The sequence below is a fragment of the Miniopterus natalensis genome, chromosome 3, assembly GCF_054644295.1.
Source record: "Miniopterus natalensis isolate mMinNat1 chromosome 3, mMinNat1.hap1, whole genome shotgun sequence".
NCBI classification, from domain to species: domain Eukaryota; kingdom Metazoa; phylum Chordata; class Mammalia; order Chiroptera; family Miniopteridae; genus Miniopterus; species Miniopterus natalensis.
Window position 1 is genome coordinate 74,989,600 of NC_142083.1, and position 23,854 is coordinate 75,013,453.

Consider the following 23,854-nt stretch of genomic DNA (forward strand, 5'->3'; position numbering starts at 1 on the left):
GATGAGGATTTTTTTAAAAAGTAATCTCAATCCAATGGTATACCATGTACTGTGGGAGTTAGGGGCTTGGGAAGACCTCAGAGCTGGGCCTGCCCCTCAGTCTGACTTCTCTCCCTTCCTCAGCCTACATGAAGCGGCGGCACAGCTCAGTCAGCGACAGTCAGCCCTGTGAGCCCCCCTCCGTTGGCATTGACTATAGCCAAGGCGCGAGCCCCCAGCCCCAGCACCAGCTGAAGAAACCCCGTGTGGTGCTGGCTCCTGAAGAGAAAGAAGCTCTGAAACGAGCATATCAGCAAAAGCCATACCCGTCACCAAAAACCATCGAAGAACTCGCCACCCAGCTCAACTTGAAAACCAGCACTGTCATCAACTGGTTCCACAATTACAGGTACAATCCTGCTCTCAGCCCAGGAAATCACAGCTCCGAGAGAACAACTTTCAGCCCTTGGGCAGAGTTGATCTGTACTGCAGAGTGGCCATTCATGGTACACGGGAATGATGTTCAGTGTGCCCCCAGCATACGGGGACTCAGAACCTGGTTAGTTCTCAGTGATCTGGCCAGTTAGGTAGTTTTTTATGTTGTATTATTAGTGTTCTTAACTCCAAAGATGTAAGGTCATATAGTTAGAGACGGACCACATCCATGACAAGGAAAAAAATTCCCTCTACTATGTATCACTTAAAAAAAATTCCCTCTGCTGTGTACCCTTCCCGCTACTATGTGTTCATGGTTCCATAGCAGTGAACATTTCTTGACTTTTAGATGCTTTCTTGGGGTCTTTTACAGTATTGTTTTCCAAATTAGTTTGCCTAGTTTTGTAATTAAACAAATTCAGTAGTGTAAAACTCTTTTCTTTGGGGAAAGTTCTTGAGTTAATGAAGATTTATTGAAAATCTACTAGATTTCCACACCCTGAGCTTAAGTGTTTTAACCAACACTGTATCACTCGATCCTCACAACTATATAATGAATATAGTATTATCTGCATTCTATAGATGAAAAAAATAAAACTCAGAGGGCCTGAATAACTTACCTGAGCAGGGAAGGACTGAGTGCTCCTTGTAAAGCAAAGTAAACTGAGGTGACATGTTTGGATTAGATCATGGAAATTCACTATGAACTGTTGATCATAGCTGTAACCAAGTGTCCCTACTACTGGAAACCAAGAATTTCCAGTGGCCTGATGGAAGTTCCTGCTTGTTTAATTTCTTGTAAGAGGCCATCTTGATTGCAAGTTCTTATCAGAACATCATTTTCTCTGGGGCTTAATAAAACTAGGGTAGGTAGTGCTGTTATACCAAGGTGACAAGTACACTTGTATAGCTAGTATGGGTAGGGCCCTCAGTTACTCACCTGAAACAAGTGTCAGGCAATAGATCATAGACAGTCAAGGGCTAGAGGGAGGAGTTGTGTCCCTAACTGGGCCCTGCCTCATCTGATAGGTTCTGCTGCAGTTTCTGCAGGGGCCCATAAACCTCCGAGGTTCTGAACAGATTGGAGATTTTTTTAATATTAGATGTGAGCCAAAATAGCACCTTATTGCTAATAAAGGCTAAGTTAACAGATGTAGTTTAGTGTGAGAGCCGAATAGACCTGCTACCTGACCCCTAAAACCAGGCAAATTTATCTGCCATGGCAGCGCTGGCCCCAGGCAAGCCTCCCCATGTGCAGGCTGGCTCCCATGAGGACAAAGAAAGAACATGAGCTGAGCACAAGCAGCTTCATCATCCTAATTTACCAATCAGATAAAAATGGAGGCAAAGTGAGGCCAGTAGTTACAATAACGGAGCTCCCTCTACATAGAAGGAAACTTTGACAGTAGTAAATAGGTGATAGGGGAGAATAATTAGAAATGTGGGCAGAGGTTCACTATGCCAGGTGTTGGTTACATCACCCCATATTACTTTCTAGACACAAAGGTGCATTTGAATATGTACTTTCAAGTCTTCAAGTTAGGTCCATTTTAATGCAGGTAATTATAACTCTGGACAGCAGTGCACAAAGCTGTAGATTACTGAGTAATCTACACTAATTACACAAAACATCTCTAAAACCATTTCCCCTGGTCCTGCTGGAGCCACCTTTTTCCCCAGATTCCCCTTCAGGTCTATTGAGTGTCAATCACTGCCTCCTGGCAGGGCACACGCTCCTCAGGTTTCTCAGCTGCTGTCACTCTTCTTTCTGGCCTCCCGACAACCATGGTAATGCCCATCACATGGTGGTCAACGGGTCATTGTGGGAGAAGCACATTCAGTTTTACACCCTTGACAAAAATAGAGGAGGAGGAGAGAGAAGAGTAGTAATAGGACCTCACAACTTCATAAATGAGCTCAGGTCTGGATCTAGAGTAGATGCTTCATAAATGCTTTCTTTCCTAAATAACTCCACAACAAACCAGGTGGGCTATGGGAGAGCAAAGGGCAGAGATTCGTTTCAGCTGCAGAGATCTGGAAAACTATTCTGGGAGGCAAGGCACAAAATAGGTCTGCTAAGAAGTGAGCACTATCAGTCTGTTGAGCTCTTGCTTCCAGGTGTATCCTCTTTTTGGCTCAAATCCTCTTCATGGCCAACTTACCACAGAGCTTCATACAAGGGCTGGCACTCAGCACACGTCACTGAATGTGTTTAATTCCTAAGCAAGAAGGTAGTTTCTTACATTCTTTCTGCAGGAGTTAAACAGCAGATACTGATTTTATTTTCTCCTGCCTCACTGGAACCCTCAGGGAGTAATGCTTCAATCAGTTTTTGCCCTGTCAAAAAAACAAAGCTTAACTTCCTCTTCCCGTTTCACCCTAAGGAAATTAGAAGTATCTTAGAGTGTCCATTTACCTAGGAATGCAACCAGGAATGCCAGAACAACATACCACAGAACCTCTGGCATCCTGGAAGAGCAGGTCCACCCAGTAGAAACTCTTTTGAACCCTAAAAGCCATGGTGGCCTGTGAAACTTCCATGACTTGTCTGAAAACCAGATCTGTTCCTGCTAGACCAGAAGATAATATTCCTCATAGACATAGAGACAATTCTAATCTAAGAAGGATGACGTCTCATATTTGTTGAGCACATAATACAGTGTGGAACAAAAGTAGGTTTACAGTTGTTTGCGTCAAATTTACAATAATTAATAAGTAGTACAAGAATAAACTGCTACGTGTACTCAAAACTATAAATCTTCTTTTGCCCCACCCTATATATGCCAGACACTGAGCCAAGAGCTTTATAGGTGTGTTATCTCATTAGATCCTCCAATAGCAGTCGAGTACAGTGCTAGCTGCCTCATTTTACAGAGAAAGGTTATACACACTAACAAGATGGTGAGAGTGGCAGCCTGTATCCCATGCCGCAGGCATAAAGTTGCCCCTTCCCTCCCCCAGCCCATCTACCTCAGCCTTAGCACTTGTCATTCTGCCATTCAGAAGGCAGCTCCAGCCCTAGCCGGTGTGGCTCAGTGGTTAGAGCATCTAAATGGTCACAGGTTTGATTCCCTGTCAAGGGCATGTACTTAGGTTGCAGGTTCAATTCCTTCCCCCCCCAACCCCCAGTTGTTGGGGCACATGCAGGAGGCAACCAATAGATGTTTTTCTCTCTCTCCATCCCTCCCTCCCTTCTTTCACTCTCTCTCAAAATCAATGGGAAAAATAAACTCTGGTAAGGATTAATAACAACCACCAAAAAAAAGGCAGCTGCATGGTAAGAAAAGTTCCTCTACTTTGTGCCCTATATTATATATTAACATTTTATTTAATCTCCACATCAAGCTCAAAAAGGTTAAGGAAATTATGCATGTTGCACAGGTATTAACCGACAAAGCCAGATAGGCAGTAAGTGACAAAACCAGATTTCAAACCCAGATTTGCCTGATTCTAAAATTCCAGTCTCCCCCAGAGACTCAGAGCTAGTACTTGGTGGGCCTGTGACCTGGCTAGGACTAAACCCTTAGCTGCCCTTCCAGCCTCCCACCTCCCCAACCAGGGTGGGATGGGATTGGGTGTTCACCCCATCTGGCATTTTTGGCTACCAAGGGGCTTTAAAGCAGTAAAGAGCAAGTCTGCTCTACCAGCATTGTGCCCAGGAACCTGTTGACAGGAATTGCCATTTCATAGACTTCCATGGTAGCCCCAGGGAAGGAGGAAAGTCTTCTGTGACCCTTGGGAACTTCTAGGGGGCTTCAGGACCTCACCTTCCAACTCAGGCTCAGAAATCATCTTCAAGAAAAGTCAGAGCTCACTTTATGCAGGGAACAAACAATGATGTAGCAGATAGCCACCACCAGCACTGACATACTGGACTAAACTACAGCAGGATTCTCCCTGGCTCCAACACTTCCCACATCCAACACAGGACCTGACATATAGTGAGAGCTCAAAAACCATTACCTTTATTGAGTTATATTTACTACAGAAAATATTTTCCTGCATTCCTAACCCAAGGGCTTTCTGCAGGCCCAATTTCTATAGGACACTGGAGAAATTTACCTGAAGATGCTTTTCCACTAACTGTTGGCTTTTTCAACTCTTTGGAATACACACCTAGAGAGACTTCTGGTTGAGCCTAGTATTGTCAGCATGGAGAAACTTTAGCACAGAAAGACTTAATAAGAGCCCTTTCATGGTATCTCCAAGGGCTCCAAAACAGGGAAAGCCAGTGCCCTAGTTATTTCCTTCAGACCCAACAAACTACTGGAGCACATTTTCTACTGTCAGCTGCACTCAGCTTGATTAAAACATGCTTGATGTGTTGGAGCACGTTTGGTCTTCTTTCTGCTTGATCAAAAGTGACCCTTCCCTGGTCTTCTCCTTTCAGACAAGGCAATTAGTTTAAACATAATTTGATGGCATCACACTTCAGCCTTGACCAGAGCCCCTGACCTGTGGCTCAGAGCTGGATGCTGAAGATTTCATTTTGGGCACTAATAATTGGTTCTTCTCATGAAGCCCTGATGAGGAAGCATTGGTTATTCATCCTGCATTTCCATTTATTCAGTTAGTGTTTATTCTGTATACCTGTAAGCACTGTGCTAGGCCTGGGGGGTGCAAAGAGTAAATGGGACCTGGCCATTCACAGCCTAGTTAGAAGTGGGGTGGGATGGAGATGAAGATGCCATTAGGTAAGTAATATTGGCTCTCCATCCTAGTGGAAAAGGGCTGGCATTCCAGCCAAGGGACAGCTTATGTAAAGGCACAGAGTTTGGGAAACATGATGGGGGCTTTGCGGAGGCTCCTGGCTAGGCTAGCGCTTATGCAGACTGGGGAATGCCCCCCCCCCCCCCCCCAGGAGCTCTGGCTATGCTCCGTGATAGGCGTCTTGGAGGCCTGCGGGCTAGGGTGGGAGGGTGAGAGCCAGTGCCCAGGAGAGAAGGGGTGAAAGGGATGGCGGGGCCGGGGGCTCCAAGGGAAGGGGCCTGTGCCCACCTCTGCACAGCGGCCACCTCACCATGCCCCCCCTGCTTGTGTCTCGTAGGTCTCGGATCCGCAGAGAACTGTTCATTGAGGAGATTCAGGCCGGGAGCCAGGGCCAGGCCGGGGCCAGCGATTCCCCGTCGGCCCGAAGCAGCCGGCCAGCGCCCAGCTCCGAGGGCGACAGCTGTGACGGCGTGGAGGCCGCCGAGGGCCCGGGCGCCGCGGACGCTGAGGAGTCGGGCGGCCCGGCCGCCACCAAGTCTCAGGGAGGGCCTGCCGAGACCGTCGCGGCCCCGGGGGAGCGAGCAGAGGAGGCGCAGCGACCTTCAGAGAAGGCGGAGCCGCCGCCCTCGGGGACCCCGGCCCCGGACGACCCCGACGAGGGCAGACCCCGGGCACCAGTGCCGCCCGAAGGCCCCGCGGACGCCCCGAGGCCTGTGCCAAACCCCGCGGGCGCGCCCGCAGCCGCAGCCGGGGAGGACGCCGCTACCTCAGCCGCCCCGCCGGGCGAGGGCCCCTGCCGGGCCCGGGACGGCGCCGACAGGAGTTCCGCTTTGCCAAGCACGAGCGCGCCGGCCGCGCGCAGGCCCAGCTCGCTGCAGAGCCTCTTCGGCCTCCCCGAGGCGGCGGGCGCCAGGGACTCGCGAGACAACCCCTTGAGGAAGAAGAAGGCTGCGAACTTGAACAGCATAATTCACCGCCTGGAGAAGGCCGCCAGCCGGGAGGAGCCCATCGAATGGGAGTTCTGAGGCGCGCCCGCCCATCCCCGGGCCGGGCCGGGCCGGGCCGAGCCTAGCGGCCGAGCCGAGTCGTCGGGCCGGGCGGGCCGCGCTGCGGCCGGGCGGGCCGCGCAGAGGGGCGGGCGCCGACTCCAGGCCTGGACCGTTGCGCACTTACTGCCCTGCGGGCCACAGGGCAAAATCGCCATAGGCCAAGGTGCATATAGAAAACAAAGGAGCATTAAGCCCAATCTTTGTTGTGTTTTCAAGGAAGAAAACGGAAATGTGTAGTCGAGCTTTTTTGTACCCTGAAGTGTTTTTTTTTATTGCCCTAAGTGATTTCCACAGGTTCTGGAATAACTCTTACAGCTTTGCCTTGCGCCCTCCTCTTTCGTGTGGGCTTTAAAAAAAAAAAAATCAAACCCACATATTAAAAGGGGGCTTTTTATCTGCCATCTAATGGCTTCAGAGCGATAATACACTATTATCTTCTTAAACCAGGAAAGGGGGAGGGGGGATTTTTCAGAAAAATTAAAAAAGAAAGTTTTTGTAGCTGTTCAGTTGCCACTAAGAGATTGCACAGTCAAACCGACTCTAAACACACTAGTTTGGATTCCTAAATATTTTCAAGTAAAGAATCTTGTCGTTTGAAACTTTGAATTAAAATAAAACACATTTACTCCACATATTTTTTAACAAAAAGAAAAGTCACATCAGGAAAATAACTGATTTTGTGGTAGCTGATGTAGTGTTTTCTTGTACGTGAATAGAATCCTGACATGTAGTGCACATTGATCCATAGCTTTAACTGACTCTGGGCTTTTGCTGACCAGGGTCTGTTTAATACACTCCATTCTAGGCCAAATCAGGACAAAAAGAAAAGATCCGAATCTAGGTATTTTATAATCTGCTTTTTAACCTCTAACCGCAGAGCACGCTGATCAGACCTCATATTTCGGAGGTTTAGGAGACAAGTTAGAACTGTAGCATGTACCCGTTCATTTTGTTTAATTTATGGTGTCTACGTCTGTGTTAGTGCGTCTGCACATGTGTGAGCATTTAAAGAAAGGAGGAAAGAGTAGGCCGCTAAGGTCGCAGCAAACAGTTCTGGGGCCAAATGGGGCCCACCCCTCGTAGACAGCAGTCTTTCCTTGGCACAGAAGGCACCACACCTCACACCACTCTCCCAGGCGCCTGATGGACTGAGCCCCACCAGGGGACGCCGCTCCCTGGGCCTGGGCAGGGCTCTCAAGCATTCTCTCTTGCCCTTTCTTCCCACCACAAGCACTGATGACTGTTGAAGTCGTGGGAAGTTTCCTTCCCTTCAGAAGAGAGAACGTGGCAATCTGGGCTCTGCTCCCACCCCCATAGAGAAGGCCCAAACTAACACCAGAACATTGATGCTCTTCACTTCCAGACCAGACCATTGATCCTTCATTCATTTTGCCTCTTGGAACGTTCTTTTATGCAGTCTTTTACTTAGTCTTTTAGGGCAGTCTAAGTACAAATCAAAAGTCTAACTTGTCTCTGATTCCTCCTGTTGTCTATGTGTATATGCGTGAGAATAGAGGTGGATGCGAGTGTGTGTGTGTATGTGTGCGCGTGCGCGCGATTTTATACGTCTGTGTATTTTCTTAAGTACCTGTGCACACATAGAGTGCATTACTGCCACCTTTTTTCAATAAGCTGTTTTATCAGTTATGGCTTCTACAAGTTTGCTAATTTAGACACCTTTATTGCCATATCTTTAAACTAACAATAGATGATTTCGGTATATATATATTTTTTTTTGCTTATTTATAGGTGCTGTATTTTATTATCTGATTGTTAGGAAGGGATGAAAGGGGCAAATATTCTTTAGAGGGATAGACTGCCGGCAGTATTGGGTATAATTTACAAGATGTAGTTGTCATACTGTATATTACTGATTGAAAACTTTTTGACCGTATTGTGTATCATTGAAACCTTTGTCTTAGGTCAACATCTTTGGATGACATTTTAATGGTGCATTCATTATTTCTTAAGTTTAATTAATATTATCTTTTTTGATTTGGGGGTGGGAGGGAGTTATAATTTTAGAGGTATGCTCCCGCTATTACACCTCAGTGTGCTTGTATTAATTAACTTGTAGGACTTTGACTGTAAGATGTGAAACCACATTTCTTGCATGACGTTTTAGAAATTATATATTTCATTTACAGTCTTTTAACCTGCAGCTGCAGCACTTAGTTCAAGTTTTCACAAATTTAAGAGTCACTACACTAAAGACAATGCCTTTTCATGAATAAGAAGTTTTCAGAAGGCTCTAGGAGGCTGGGAGGCAGGCCGTTTGTTTTCTGATGGTTGCATCATCTCTGAACTTGAAATCTGGTTCAGCAAGAAGAGAATTCAAAATGGAGGAGCTTAAGGGGAAACGGATAAACATCTGGCTCAATTCAGGTGCATTAAGAAGAGCAAGTTTGCATTAGTGACCCTTAGGACAGTGAGTAGCAGAGCCCCTGACAGTACTGTGGTGTCCTCTCCACAAAAACCTCGAGGGAATTTTGTTATCATGTGTGATGAATCACTAAATATCTGATTTTCATCAGAATCAAAAGCAGGGAGTTAACAGGAAATATTAGGATAGTGTTTGAATTTTAAAGGCATGACTGTTATTTATGGAGGTATTAAATCTGAAGAAATGGAAAAATTATAAATTTGTTCATCCTAGTGGCCAAATAGTAACAGTCTAAAACAGCCACTTTGGCTCTTCCAAGCAATTTAGTCATTTCTGTTGTGTTTTTTGTTGTTTTTTAACTAGGTTATTGTTGATTTCCATTCTTTTTTGCCAGACTTACATCTGGGTGCTCGATACAATCAGTTGGTTAAATTTTGCTTGCTGTTCTGTATTTGTATTTTTTCTCTATTTATTTTTTTTATTTCTATCCCAACCCTATTGCTCTTTTGTGTTTAAGCTATCACTGTCTGTAATACTTCTAAGAGCTGCCACTAAGTAACAGAAACCTGTCGACAGGGGGAACATCCCCCTCATTGCGCCCCTCAGTTTGAGTCTAAGGGTTGACCTTTCATCATGATAAGCAATATTCAAGTGCCTTGAACAGCGTCCTCTCCGTGGGGTTTACTTTCAGCTGGCTCACGTTCCAAGCAGTAGCTCCCACAGGCAGCCGACCTCTTCCTCTTTACGCTCCATCAGTTTAAAAAGCTGATTTGTACCTCTCCCCTGGGGAAAACGGTTCCATATAAAACACTAACACTTAATTACAAGCTCCATTATACCATTTTAAATGGCTTCTTTTTGTTAATTGGAGGCAGTGTTCATAACTTAAGGTTTTTGCCATTACTTAGATGACTAAGTGGAGGCTCAGCATAAAATCAGTGTTCACAGTCAGCCTCTTGACCCTTGGTTCCTGCCCACGCTCTCCTGCGGTGTCAGAGGTGGAAGGTGTGTGGGTTCTGTCCTAAACCCGTGCCTGCTCGCATCCACCACCCGGCTCCCAAGTGACCGCCTCCCCTGAACTTCCAGATCAGTCAGAATGTCTGATTTCTGTCCACCAAACCGCTCTTTAGAAAGAATAACCATAGCCATTAGCTCAATTCAATTATTCTCAGAGCCAGCCTGCCTGAGGAACATCATAACACGTGGTGACTTATTGTCAGCAGACTGCCCTGGGATGCAGGCTTGGGAGAAGTCTCCAGAAAATGCCAGGATCTTGACTCGTATGACTACTATCAAACCCTGGCCATTGTGTCTGGGAAAGTGACTGAGACAAAAAGATAACCGCTCATGGCTCCCTGTACTTCCAGAGCACAAATGCCTCCCTGCCCAATTTCCTTCCTGTTGGTATCTTTGTTTTCTCCCCATTTAAAATCATCTTGTCTGATGTGGACATTCAGGTCTCCTAGTTGGTGGTCCAGACCCAGAGTGCTATGGAGCTCTGGGTTAAGTGTTCCTCTGTGCTCTCTCTGGCACAAGAGTCCCTCCACACCCCAGGTCCAGCTGGCCAGCTCCAGGGGGAAGGAACCACCCCATCTGCCTCCTTGGCCAGGGCACATCAGTTGTGCAGTTCATGGGCAAACCAAGCAGAAGGCAGGTTGTGCTTTAATCCAAGGGAGCACTCCAGAGTTGGCTGACTCCTCTAAGATCATGCAGCAGCCATGCCCTAAGAGACTGGAGTAAAGAGTTGGCAGACAGCTCAGTCCTCAGGAGGGTGCCTTCACAGCTAATGTTGGACTGTATTTCTCTGTTCCTCCTGAACTCATGTCCTTTCATACAGGGGTAATCAGTGAACTTTATTGACATTCTATGCAATGTTTTTCATTCCTCTGATTTTAGAAAAACAGACCTAACTGAAAATAGCAGAGGAGCCAGGGGGAGTATATACACATCCTGGGATTAGCACAAAGTAAAACGGTGATAGTGACTTAGGAGAGCTGGAGCTGGGGGACAGTAGCCTTTACCTTAAATGCACTATGACAGACATCTCTCAACAGGCCTATAAAAATGAGTCTGCTCATTGCTATCCCAAGCCCTTACTTTTGGAGGCCAGTAAGCCAACTGTGCGGGGAGATGTAGCAAGGCAAGGTTCTGGCATGTGTGGTGGGCTTTTACCCATGTCCCTTCAGGCTGGAGGTTTGGCTCCCTCCCTGGATGCCCTCCCTTATTGTCACAGTCATCATTTGTCCCGGTCTACCTCACTAACCCATATGCCCATTTGACGTCACTCCTCACCCCACACCCCTCGGAACCATGCAGCAAGTGGGCTGGGAGGAGAGACAAGGCTAGAAGGGTGGCATCTATGATTTTGGCCTGGTGGGCAGGCATCTTCTCTCTCTCTTGAGCACAACGTGGACAGACAGCTGTGTTCTGCAAGGCGCATGGTTTTTCTCTTGACTTTCACCTGTTCTGGAAGATCTGTCAGCTATTTTCTTGGCAGGCAGGGGTGGTCTCAGGCCTGAAAGAGCCTTGTCTTTGGCCTGCCTTTGCTTTCTGCCCATTCCTACTCAGCTGTTAAGATCCATCACAGTCATTTTCCTTGCCCTGGGCTACCCCTAAATGGCCACATGAGGACACTTCCCCAGGGTTCCTAACTGGCATTGGGGAACTCTGTCTTTATTCTCTCTGGCACTAGGAGGCTAGGACTTTAGCTCCACGGTGACACTCCTTTGGAAGCATCTCAAAGACAGGAGAGGATGTGGCATTCTCTAGCTCTCACTTGCCCAATCTTCCCAAGAATATGCCAATTTCCACCCAGTGCTAAGGAAACCAGGTCCCAGGGCTGCTGGGTGGATGTGGATTCACCCACCCTGCTGGCCATAGTGTCCTGATGGAAAGAATTTGGAAGTGGGAATCTGTTAGTGTTCCATCATCATGTACTTGGGCATTTACCAGGATAAACTCACATGTAGACATGCCCCCAGTGCTTCTGCAGTTTCATTTGGGCCTTGATGGCATTAGGTGAGCCTTCATGATCCATAAGGTAGAGCTCCTGCCCTCTGGGGCAAGGTGGTGGCCTTTGACTCCAGCGTGATGTAATTCCATTTCCTGGTGCATTGAATGGCACTGGCCAGCTCGCTGCTTGCTAAGAGAATGGTCCAACTTGACAATACCATTTTCATTCCCATCAGCATCTGCCTTTTGGTAGATGAAACCTATGGTGGGGAGGGGGGTGGGACACAACAAGTTCCCAATTAAAGTTCCAAAAAGATCCAGCTTGTGAATCCCATAAAGGAGTGCTGAAAGCTGAGGCCAGACCCTCTGGGTGAATCAAGACAGCAGAAGCAGCCAGCTGAGTGAAATGGGCTCCACCCCAGAGTTCCTGCCCCAGCAGCCCCAGCAGCCTGAGCACCTCACGCCTGGTCAGGGAAGAATAGGGAAATGCAACTCCGCCTTCGTCAGCCCCACTTGCAGGAACTGCCCCCACCCCCCAGGCCTGGCTACTGCCTTTCCACCACCTCCTCCCCTCCAAAGATACTGTGTCCACGCTGACAGTGGCACCATCTCCATCTTTGTTTTTGGATGAAGTGACATTTAGCTTTAACAAGACATTTCCAAAGCGCCTAGTCTCCTCCAAAATGCTAACTTTAAAAGTTGGGCATTGTAGGCAAAGAATTCTAAAAATGGCTAGTGAGAAAAAGACATTAGGCTACTTGTAAATGTGCACTTCCCCAACCCCATTACTAAACTTCTAAAATACCTTCAAGTTGCTTTTCATGATCATTTTATCCAGTACTGTTAAGTATAGCCCGAGTTACTGTAACTTCTGTAGTGTTTAGGCTTTAATTTTACCACAAAATATGCTATTTGCTATGTATCAAGCTTTCTGTGATCAGAAAGGAAAGGTGCCTTATATCCCAATATTGTGGCTACATCCCTATGGAAAATAATCAGAAGCACAGTGTGTACGGAAGCATTGGGACTTCCGGTGGTGAAACCAGACTCGCGTCAGCAAGACACATAGAAGTGGCACGGGGCTGCTTTTATTTTATAGTTCCTCTTTTCTCCTTTTTCATTTTCCTTTTGTCTTTTTTTTTTTTTTTTTTTTTTGTAGTTTGCTTTAAACAGAAAGCACTTAAATAGATGACTATGTGTAAAGCTCTGTGCAATAGAAATCATTTTTCTTCATTTTTAAGAGATAATGTATTGCACACCAAATGAACTCAAAGTAAGCTTTAGACCAGGACGATTCAGGTTGTGGATGAGTATGTTCACTGTAGTTCCGTTTATTCATGAACTGAAGGGAAAACAGGCTAACCGGCCCCCTGCCCCTGCGCCCGGCCTGCCTCTTGCTGACCACCGAGCTAGGCCTGCAGGGCCTTGGCCAGGACCGCTGGCTGGGTGGCAGGGTAGGGGTGTTTGTGACTCAGCAGCTGAGAACCTCCCTTCCAGCACTTAACCTTTTCTTGTTGAGATGGATTGACTGCTACTGACCTGCCAGTGTGCGTGAGGATAATTATAAAAGGATATTTCCTTGAGAAAAAAAAAAATATTTCTATCCTCTTCTATTTATTATTAGGTTAATCATTTAAGTACTTATCAGGAGTATATTGTTTTGTGTTGTTGTTGTTGTTGTTATAAATGCTTTTTGCTATCACTCCAGTGGTTACTGTCTTCTGCCTCCTGCCCTCCCCATCCCACCCTCCCACCCCCAAAAAAGAACCAAAGGGTCTGGGATTTGACTGGGGGCAGAGGGGGCTTCTCCAGCAGAATTAGATGTCTGTCTCCAGAGTAGCCACTCAAAAACTGGTGGTCTCCACGTGTCTAACTTTTTAAATGAGAGTTAATGAACAAAAATCTACCAGTGTGAGGAAATGCCGAGTTGAAGAACACTCATGTTAGGAGCTGCAGAGGAGACTTAGGAAAGCAAAATTGAGTTCCCCAAAGCCTCCTAGAGCCTCTGTAGGACTTCTGGGTTCATGAAGTTTCAGCGAGCCCTGGTCAGAGAGGGCGCAGTGGCCTGGCCAAGGCTATGACTTCCGAGTGAGAGCGGTTTCTTGCAAGGCTCACATGGGTTGACATGTTTTAGTTGGCTTTTGTTGTTGTTTTTCTTGCATACAAATTTGGTCAAAACCATCTTTCGAAGCAACAGTGTTTCTTAGTTCGGCTGTGGCTTGAGGACCCACACCAAGGAGGTCATGGGGGAGCCCCTCTCCCCCTTCATGTGGTTCAGTGTGTAGGGAGGTTAGATGTGGGCAGAGCTTTCTGCGGCTAGAAGCACAGCCAACAAGACACCCAGTTGCTTCAGTGGGGCGTGAGAGTGAAGTGGGCCTAGCCTCGGGCCTGTGGGCTCAAGAAAAGGAAGCTCCCCCGGGCCGAAGCAGGCGCTCTGCCCACCCCAGCTGGAGCCAGACAGCTGTCTCTGCTCCTAAAGGGCCCACCTGCCCCTACTCACCTTCCATGTCATGGCTTTTCCCGTTCTCTGAGATCATTGGAGGGCCTGATTTTGTTCTCATCTCTTTGAAAGAATGCCCTCCAATGAAATAACTGCCCTCATCACCACCCCCCACGAAGGGTTTTCATTTCCCTCTAATTAGTCTATGCATGTCTCTCTCTTGAGCCATTTTCTGCCTCTTGTGAAAACAGGCATCTCATGTCCCACCATCTGAGACCCCTCAGAAAATGCTGTGCATTTTGGAGATGTGAGGATTCATTCAAAATTCTTAAAAGCATTTGAGAATAGCTTGTTATAAACTAAAAGTGGGAAAAGAAAAGGTGGTTTTCCCACGTCCCTTTCCACTGAGTAAGACCTAGCTCTTTGCGATTGTGCAATAACTACTTGCCTGCGAGCGGGTAGCCACGCTCCTGTCCAGACTACTAACAGCACAAGCCAAGTGCGCTCGCGGAGTGGCAGACTTCTTCCGGAGAATTCTTAATAAGCTCAGCTCCCCCCAGTGTATCGTGGTGTCTTACATTTTAGCAGTATTTTATATTTTCTGTAACGCACTAAGTCTTAGATGTTTTTAGAGCTCGTTTGTTAATACTCACAATCACAGACTTTTTTTTAAATCCTCACAGAGACCCAATTGACCAAAAAAAAAACAAAACATCATTTTTTTGTACAAATAGCTTTGAGAAGCCCCTGCTGTGTTGCTGTGACCCATCTCTGGTAACATTTTATTTCTTGCTATTTGTTTTCAACATTAAGAGTCAAAAGTTGATCCGGCTGGCATGGGGGTGGGGGAGGCACCCGTCGGCCCCTCGGCGTTGTCCCTTCTGTCTTTGGTTAGCCATACGATGTTTGTTCTCAGCACTGTACAACGGTCCCTATATGATATGGAAAAGCAATATCACTGTATGAAACTCACACCATGTATTATTATTATTCACTAGCACCCTAGGTGTGATAATTGAAGTAAATATCTTTTATACAAACACAAGAATGTGTGGGTCGTTTTTATTTAAAGTGCTCTGGCCTGAGAAGCAGCAAACACTTGTCATTCTGGGTGCAAAGGCACCTCAAGAATTGCCATTCTGAGGTAGCCGTTCCTCCACCTTCCCACACTTCCAGTGGTGTGTGGTGGCCTGGGTAGGATGCGTGAGAATCAGCACTAGCAGACCTCACTGTCCAGTTTTCCATCCAGACATACAGTGCCTGCTCCATAGGGGCCTTTGTTTGTGCTTGCTGTTGTCACCCTTGCTGACCCTCCTGGCATCTACTTCATTGTCTGTGAAATGGTGGCCAACGGTGCTGGGCATGGTGCTGGACTGATGGTAGCTTGAGTGCCCAGGGCCATGGCCACCTACCTCTGCCTGCCCTCAGCCTGCGCTGTGGGGGTCTCTCACTTGGTCCCTGACTCCTGATATAAAGGACCAGCCAATGGCACCTGTTAATGCAGGCAAGTGAGTTCCCACTCAGGAAAAAGGGAGTGGTGTCGTGTGGGTTTCTGGAATGATCTGGCTCCTGAGAAGCACTCTAGCCAGCACTCGGGGCTGGAGGTGGGAGAGCTCTGAGAGTTGGCTTCTAGATGCTTGTGACAGGTGTTTCTCATCTTGAGATCTACAGGGTTGGAAGAGGACCGCCATCCTTACTGATGTGTGACTGATAGGGTTAGTATGGTGTGTGTTAATTTATAGTTTTCAGAATGTGAAGCTCCCACATGTGACACAGAAACATGAGTTAAACTGGACTTGAACCTCCCTCCAGTAGGAGACCTTGGAGCCTGGGACAGTCTCCCATCAGTGCCAGGTGTTCCCGGCAGCCCCAAGTCTCATCTGGTCACTCAAGGACATGGGTATGTCTAAAGCTGCCCGCAAATGCCTGCCCTCCCCCCAGATGGGAGAAATTAGCTTAAAACCACTAGAGGTCTATCAGTTTGACAAAGTCAGGTCTAAGTCAGCTAACATCCTGCTACTTTTGTGTTTGCTAATTTAGGTATGTGCCCACTTTTTTTTTTTTAATATATCTTTATTGATTTCAGAGAGAGGAAGGGAGAAAGAGACAGAAACATCAATGATGAGAGAGTCGTCATAGATCAGCTGCCTCCTGCACGCCCCTGACTGGGGATCAAGCCCACAACCCGGGCATGTGCACTGACGGGGAATCGGACCTCGATCTCCTGGATCCTAGGTTAATGCTCAACTGCTGAGCCACACTTGGCCAGGCTGTGCCCACTTTTTAACTAGCTAAATTAAAATATAAAATGTTTAAAAAAAAAAAAGGGCCACTTAGCACAAAGTCCTTGTACCCAGAAAATCTCCCCAAGTGCTTTTAAAGTGAGATTTAATTAAGCAAAACAGCAGTTGCATATGGTTTTGCAGGCCTGACTCTGCTTTTGTAGACTGCCAGTTCCAGAGGCAGCAAAAGAAGCAAGATTTCATGTTGTGGCTGCAAGTGGGCGATGCCCCCACCCCTGGCAGAGTGCTCAGCCTCCCTGTGTGTGGCCTTTCTCCTTGCCCTGTAGTTAAGTGGGTCTGAACGAAATAATGTGCCTTATTTGATGCCCTGAGGAAACACAGTTGCAGATGTACAGGGTATGGCAACGAGAGGATATAATTATTAGAGTGAGTGAATTGTCTGCCATGATCCTGTCTGCTGTGTTTAAAGGGCCTCCAGCCCTGGCCTGGTGGTTCAGTTTTCGGAGCATCATCCTGCGCACCAGTGGGTTGCAGGTTTGATTCCTAGTTAGGGCACATACCTAGGTTGCAGATTCAATCCCCAGTCAGGGCATGTACCAGAGGCAACCAATCAGTGTTTCTCACATCACTGTTTCTCTCTCTCTCTCTCCCTCCCTCCCTTCTCTAAAATGAACTTTTTAAAAAAACATGTCCTCAGGTGAGGATTTAAGCAAAGGGCTTCCAAGTGGCTGCCTTGGGGCATGGTTGCTTTTCTTCTATGGCTCTTGCATGGTGACTCTGGGGCACGCAGCTTGCTGGTCTCTGCTTCCGCACAGCATTGGTTCCTGTAGGGGGGTGAGGGTATTGGTAGCTGATCAGAGAACCCGGATTGTGATGTTGGAGCAGGACGGGGGCTGGTCTTCAGCTCTTGATATGAGTCTGGCCCATCCAGCATGCAGTGAGCCGTGTTGATGGAAGTGGGAGATATTTTTTTTTAAGCAAAATGGTTTGTGGACAGGTAGAGAAGAGCTGCTCTGTTCAGGGCAGGGTGAGGGGTTCTCTAGGGAGTTAGCTTTGAGGACCCCACTCACTTTACAGGGAGGCATCAGGGCTGTTCCTTGTGGTCAAGGGGCACTTCATTGGAGTTGGAGTCCCAGCATCTTCTCTTACCAGCTAGTGACCTTGGGCAAGTCTTAGTTGATGCTTGGGAAATCTTTTCTGAAAAATGAATGCATTTTACTTGTTGAGCTTCTGTTTCCAACTCTGGAAAGGGAATGTAATAATGCCAGGCTCACAGAGCCTCCAAGAGGACTGTGATAATATCTGCACACTGCTCAGCACGGGGCCTGAGCCCATGGCCGGCACTCAGTGCGTGTCCATCATGGCTATCGACGAGGGTGACACCTCATCAAATTTGGTTGCTAGAGCAGCTTCTTCGTCAAGGTTGTTTCCACCTTGCACCAGAGCAGGAGGGGCCCTGCACAGGACCAGGCTCTCCAGCAGGTTAGCCAGGCACCAGCAGCTGCCAGCCTCACGTCACCGCTGGTGATGCCTGTGATGTACCAGTCAGCACACAGGTTAGGCAGCAGAGTCCTCCACACTCAGCAGCTTTCTCTTCAGCCCCCTGCTGAAAACTCAAGTCATGTTCCTTGGGCAGCTGAGGCTGCCACCCCTGGACTAAGTCACAGACAGGAAAGAAGGACCCTCCCTGCTCCTCACTCTTGTGGAGAGGGGGCTGCACCCTCCACAGAAGTGGTTTCCTCTTAGAGACCCATCTGATTTAAGCATCTGTCAAAGCTGATCCCTAGCCAGTTACAACCAAACCCAGAAGCCTCCCATGTTTGAGGAAACTAGATTCTCTGGGCCTTGGTTCTCAAGTAGGGGTGACTGTGTCCCCAGGACTTTGGGCAATGTCTGGAGACATTTTGGGCTGTCACAAGAGGGTGGGGGTGCTACTAGCATCTACAGCAGCGGTTTTCAACAGGTGTGCCGCAAGAATTTTTAAAACATGCAATACCTGACTATTTAGTTAAGGGCACTGACGTCTTTTCCCTTAGATTGTCAAATTTAAAAAATGACCACAGCCACCACAACAATAGCTGTCCTGTGTGAATAAACCAAAATTATACCTGTTGTTTTGTCAGACTGGCAAAAAATATATTTTTGGTATGCCACAGAATTTTAGTAATTAATCTATATGTGCCATGAGATGAAAAAAGCTGAAAATCGCTGATCTAGAGGTGACCAGAGATGCTGATAAATATCCTGCAATGCATAGTACATTCCTCCCCCCAAAGATTGACCTGGCCCAAATGTCAGCAGTGCTGAGGTCCAGAGTGACTGAGCTCCTTCACTGATCTATTGAGCAGATTGTCACTGAAAACTGCTCTGTGCTAGGGATGCGCTCCAGGCTAGGTGTCCGGTGGCCTCAGGTCGCACACAGCCCAGAGGCAAGACAGACCAGGTACAGAACCACAGCCAAGGCTGGTCCTGTAATTGGTACTGAGGGGGCATCAGAGCAGCAACTTGGGAAAGGGCAGGACTTCACAGGGAGTGACCTTGAAATGGGAAGAGGCATTTGCAGCAGGCAGGCAAGGATGCCACCACACAGGTGGCACAGGCACAGAGGCGACAGTGTCAGGGACAACAAGCGCTGTGCTGGGGAAGGGCACACCAGGTGGGAGGGGGATAGCCATGTTGTTAAGCCAGTCTGGAGTGTAGCAGCTCTAGGTGAGGCTTGTTCTTTCCATCTGACATCTAGGATTCAGGTGTAGCCAAGAATATCTGCAGCCATGCTTGGGTGCAGGGATCCCAGCTGAGGATCCCGGCAGGTGGGTCCCCTCCACTAAGTATGCATTCATTGGCAAGGTGCAGGGTCGCCCTGGGGCTTCACGCTGGCAAATGTGCAGTCCCAATGCCAGGGCCTGGCCTTGAGAGATGAGGCCTAGCAGATATCAGGTAGTGGGACCAGCAGAGGCTGGCTGGCCCTGCCAGGCTCTTGCTGACAGTGCCCAGCCAGTTGTGCCTTCCTGCTGGGTGGAATCCACTCAGCCAGTCAGCTAATGCACATTAAGGACTCTGGACCCTGGGGCTCTTGCAGGGGACAAACATGGAACTTACCTTCTAGTTGGGGAAGACAAACGGTAAACATAATAAATGAGTGAATTACGTTAGACAGTGGCAAATGTTATGGGAGAAAAACAGTAAGGGGACTGGAGGAACAAGTGGAAGGGTTAGTGTATTAAATCAGGCGGTCAGTGTAGGTCTCACTAAGAAGGTAACAAGTGAACAGACTCTTGACAGAGGGAAGGAGTGAACCATACAGGTGCCCAAGGAAAGAACATTCCAGGCAGAGAGAACAGCAAGTGCAAATGTCCCGTGGTGCATATGTGCCGGGAGCCAGTGTAGCTAGAGCAAAGTAACCACAGAGCAGAGTGGGAAACCAGGAAGCTGGGGAAACAAGGGGGAGGCAGAGCTGGTAGGGCCTTGTGGGCCATTGCAGGCCTTTGGCTGTTAGGGATGTGGGGGCCTTTGGAGGGTTTGAACAGAGGGTGGTCTGATCCTACTGTTTAAAAGGCTCACTGGCTGGTTCTTCGAGACTCGATTGTACAGGTGAGGGTAGAAAAAGGGAGACCAGTGAGGGGGCTGTTAACATAATCAAGATGAGAGGTCGTGACTCAGACCAGGTGGTGGTGGCAATGGTGAAAAGTGATTGGGTTCTGGATATATTTTGAAGGTAGAGCCAAAATAGGACTTGGGACAGATTAGATGTAAGGAGTGAGAGAAAAGAAGGCGGATACCCTCCAAGAGATTGGTCTGAGCCACTGAAGGATGGCCTCGCCTCTGCTCCCAGCCCCTGAGAACACCACCTCCTGGGGCTGTGCAACAGAGGGTCCTGATTCGGTGAAGCAGACTGGGGGAGGGGGGATGTGAGGCTTCAATTTGGATCTGTTAAGTTTGAGTTATATGTCTAAGTAGAGAATGAGCCCCAGCAAAGGGCTCTACTGGAGATATACATTGGAGAGTCATTAGCTTATCAGTGGCACTTAAAGTGAGTGAACAAGAGGAAAGAGGCATGCGAGTGTCCCCAGGGGGCAGCAGTGTTCTGAGCTTAGCAAGGAGGAGACCCAGCAAAGGTGACTGAGAAAGAGCGGACAGCAGGACAGGGAGCCCCTGGAGCGTAGAGTGACCTGGAAACCAGGTGCTGATGGGTCAGTAAAACGAGGGCTGAGCACGTAGCAACGTGTGGCCTTGGCAAGGACAGTTGATGTAGTCAGCATCTGAGTCTAATGGGACAGATTTAGGAAAGTGAATGCTTACAATAGACACGTCTTTGAGGAGTTCTGCTGGAGGGGTTGGTGGAGTAAAGAGGAGAGAAAGGGTCAGATGGAAGAAGAACATGCTGTGTGCTGGGGAAGGAGCAAAGAGCTGCTGCAGGGGAGGGAGGACACTTGCTGGCAGGCCCCTGGCATAGGAGTGAGGGGCTGGCACCATCAGGCACAGGGCGTGCTCAGCACCCATCTCTGACCACCTGTGGGGATAGATAGGCTCAGAGGCAGCGAGGGGTGGATATGTGAGCGGCTCACTCACCTCAGAGCTCTCCAAGCAGAGAGGCGGTGTGCAGTGTGCATTGAGCAGCTCCAGAGCACCCACCTGGCTTGCAGGTGGCTGACTGAACAACACAGAGTGCCCGCCCTCAAGAAAGCTATAGACACAGCACCCCAGGCCTTGCCATCTGACTCCAGTTGTGATGTGCATTTAATCAGCCTGCAGTCAGAAATCATGCTTGACCTTAAGTCATAGTCCAACCTCCTTAAGTCTTGACCTTGACCTTGCTTTGATGTTTCTCCCCTTTGTGAAATGCACCCCCTAGGAAGCCTTCTGAGCTTCTCCCAGAAGGATGTGGTTTCATGAACTTTCACAAGGGTCTTGCGCCCATCTCACGGGGCCTCTGCCACCTTGCGGAGGCAAGGAGTTCTCTCCAACCCCAGCCCTGCGCTCATCCGTTTGTCGCCCCTCCCTCTCCTAGGTGCAGCCTCTACCCTCCACAGGCTTTGCCCCTGGCTGCAGATACTCCATTCTGTATGCTCTGTACTCCTGAAGACCCTCTCTCTTGAGCATGTCTCCTCACACCAGGCTCTGCCCATCGAGCTGCCCCATCCAGCATCTGTCCAGAATGGTCCCCAGGTCCTTCCTCCACACCCCTGCTGCTCCCTGCTCTACCACTACCTTAACCAAGCTCTCGCCAGTGGATTCACCCCAGCCATCACCTCACTCAGCCTTTCTTGAGACACCGGTGACTCCTCCTTACTGGCTGATGGTCCCTATTCAACTTAGCGCCTTAACACATCTTCTCTTGATTTCCATCCTGCCTCCTGCCTCCTCTTCTCCAGGTCTTTTCCAGGACACCTCAGAAAATGTCGCCATTCCAGGAGGTTCTGGCCATTCTCCAGCAGTGCTCTCTGGGCTTCTACGCCTGCTGCTGGGGGCCTCAGCCAGCCCTGGGCCCTGAGCTCTCGCTGGCCTGTATCTCCAGCCTCAGGCCCATGGGTCCAACTCCCCACACACAGTCCTCTTACCTGTTCCACTAGTACGTCATACTAAAGCCAAGCCACACTGCTGCTCACCCCATCCCCGTGTAGGGGGCCATTTCCAGGCAGGGAGGAGGCACGCCCTCCTTCAGGGGTGCCCACATGGTCAGTCTCCTGGCCTTCTCATCCTTCCAGCGAGGAATGACAGGCCACAGCTGGGATCTAGCAGGACTCCTGGACAATTTACAGGTCCTGCTACTGCAGCCTCAGGTCCCCCACCTTTGCCCAGGGCCTTTGTTCAGTCTCATCCCATCACCTGCACTACCCAGCCTTGCCCAGCCTCTTCCCTAGAGATCACGGGCAGCCATCCTCCATGTCTGCTGTGAGTGCATGCCAGACAGCCCTCAGTTTCACCCAGATCCAGCTCTTCAGGTCAGGGATGGCCACCCCAACACTTAGCCTTGCACCCCCAGAGATTAACTTAGCGGCTAACTCAGTGTCTGGGAGCATTTGCAGCAGCGGCCGGCTCTCCAGGCCAGCTTAACAAAGTACCCTGGCACCGGCTGGTGGGGGCTGCCTGGGATGAAGGGTTTGCTGTCAGAGCCCTCACACATTCGCAGTGTCATGTGTATGCTCGGGCAGAGGCCTGTGTGCCCAACCCCTTAGCAGCAGGCACAGACACAAGTACACAGGAAAAGCCTGGGGACCTCTGTGCCCGCAGATGGCTCCAGGAGCTACAAGTCACTCCTACCCCAGGGTCCTAGCTGAGACCATGCTGAGGTGGCCACAGGCTAGTGACAGACAAAATGTGCAGTCCAAGGAATCATCTCACTGGCATTTTATCCAACCCTCATGTCATGCTTCCTCTCTGCACCATGCTGCATGCATACCTTTAGGGACGCAGGCTTGCTCTGCTGGGCAGCAGTCCGCTGCTCCATAGGTTCCCCCACCTCTGCCCTGTCCCTCCTGTCCCCATGGCCCTCATCCCCTGGGCTCCACCCCCCTCAACTCACACTGAGGTCTGCCCACCCCCACAGGGTCAGTCCCAACACCATTTTTGGATGTGCTTCCTGTTTGTGGCTGTCCTTATAGATACCCAGTGACTGGAATTATCCCCTCTCAAGGTTCTTCTCCCACACCTCACCACGACTTCTGTCCACCTCACCTCCTAAGCATGCGTGGTGACCTTGCTCTTCAGTCCCATCCCCCAGGTCCAGAACCAAGGACGCCACCCCCAGGCCAGCCAGTCATGGCATTTGGGGTCTTTCTGGGCCTCTCGCCCATGGGGTCTGCTTAAAGCTCTTGTAGGCCACCCAAAGCCTACAGGCTGGCGGCCAGACCCCAACCTTCCCACCCACAGGCCACCCTCAGATCCACCCTCTTCCCCAGCCCCACCTTGGACCCCCCCCCCCCTTCCACCAAATCCACCTACCTGCCAGATACAAAGAGGGGCTCAGCGATGTCTGAAGGAAGAACTCCAGTCAGGATCTGAACCAGTGGGGCCTTCCCCTGGTGTGGGGAAGGGCTTGGACACGGCCAGGGTGGATGGACACCTGGGGTTTGGCCTCAGCCTTGGAAGCCTCAGTTGATCTGTAAAATGGGGATCATCTGTTCTGACTGACTGGACTGTAGTGAGGTGTGTAAAGGGCGTGGTGTACAGCGGCACCAAGGAGATGGAGCAGGTAGGGGTGAAGCCAGCTGCCCCTACCCCTGCCTCTGCCCTGGGCTGGGTTGGCCAGCTGGGCAGCAGGGTGCACAGTAAGGAGTGAGTCCACCAGAAGGGCACAAGGGCCCTGCTGGCACTGCACAGCCTGGGGCCTTTGGGCATTGCTGAGGCCACAGTGCCCCCTGGTGGCCATGCAGTCCTTCCCAAAAGACAGCTCTGTGTGCCTCAGGGCTTGCTTGGGCCTCCTTCTCTGGGGCCCTAAGAAAGGTTTGTTGTAATCATTTTACAAATGAGGACCAGCCCAGGCGATTCAGCTGCCCAGAATCACACAGCCAAGCAGAAGTAGGGCCAGAACTCAAACTTGGGTGTGCCTGGCTTCCAAGCCACTGCTGTCCTCCCTGCCAGTGGCTGCTTAAGGTTCCCACCGGGCCTGGACTGGGAGAACGCCCCCACATCTCCCACCTTCCAAAAGGGCAGGAACTTGGAT

The 23,854-nt window shown here is 49.2% G+C and overlaps 1 protein-coding gene across 5 annotated transcripts in view; it reads left to right on the forward strand.

The window, feature by feature from the left end:
• CUX1 (cut like homeobox 1) overlaps positions 1-23,854 on the forward strand; it is a 336,917-nt gene that overhangs the window by 303,452 nt on the left and 9,611 nt on the right. For 3 of the 5 annotated variants that reach the window (XM_087815583.1, XM_087815584.1, XM_087815587.1), the window contains exons 23-24: positions 124-388; positions 5,462-6,172. The exons of the other annotated variants lie outside the window; for them this stretch is intronic. In XM_087815583.1, coding sequence (XP_087671709.1) covers positions 124-388; positions 5,462-6,149 — 953 coding nt within the window. In that variant the 3' untranslated portion in view covers positions 6,150-6,172. Of the gene's footprint in view, positions 1-123; positions 389-5,461; positions 6,173-23,854 lie in introns of those variants that run through there. 5 annotated transcript variants of the gene reach the window in all.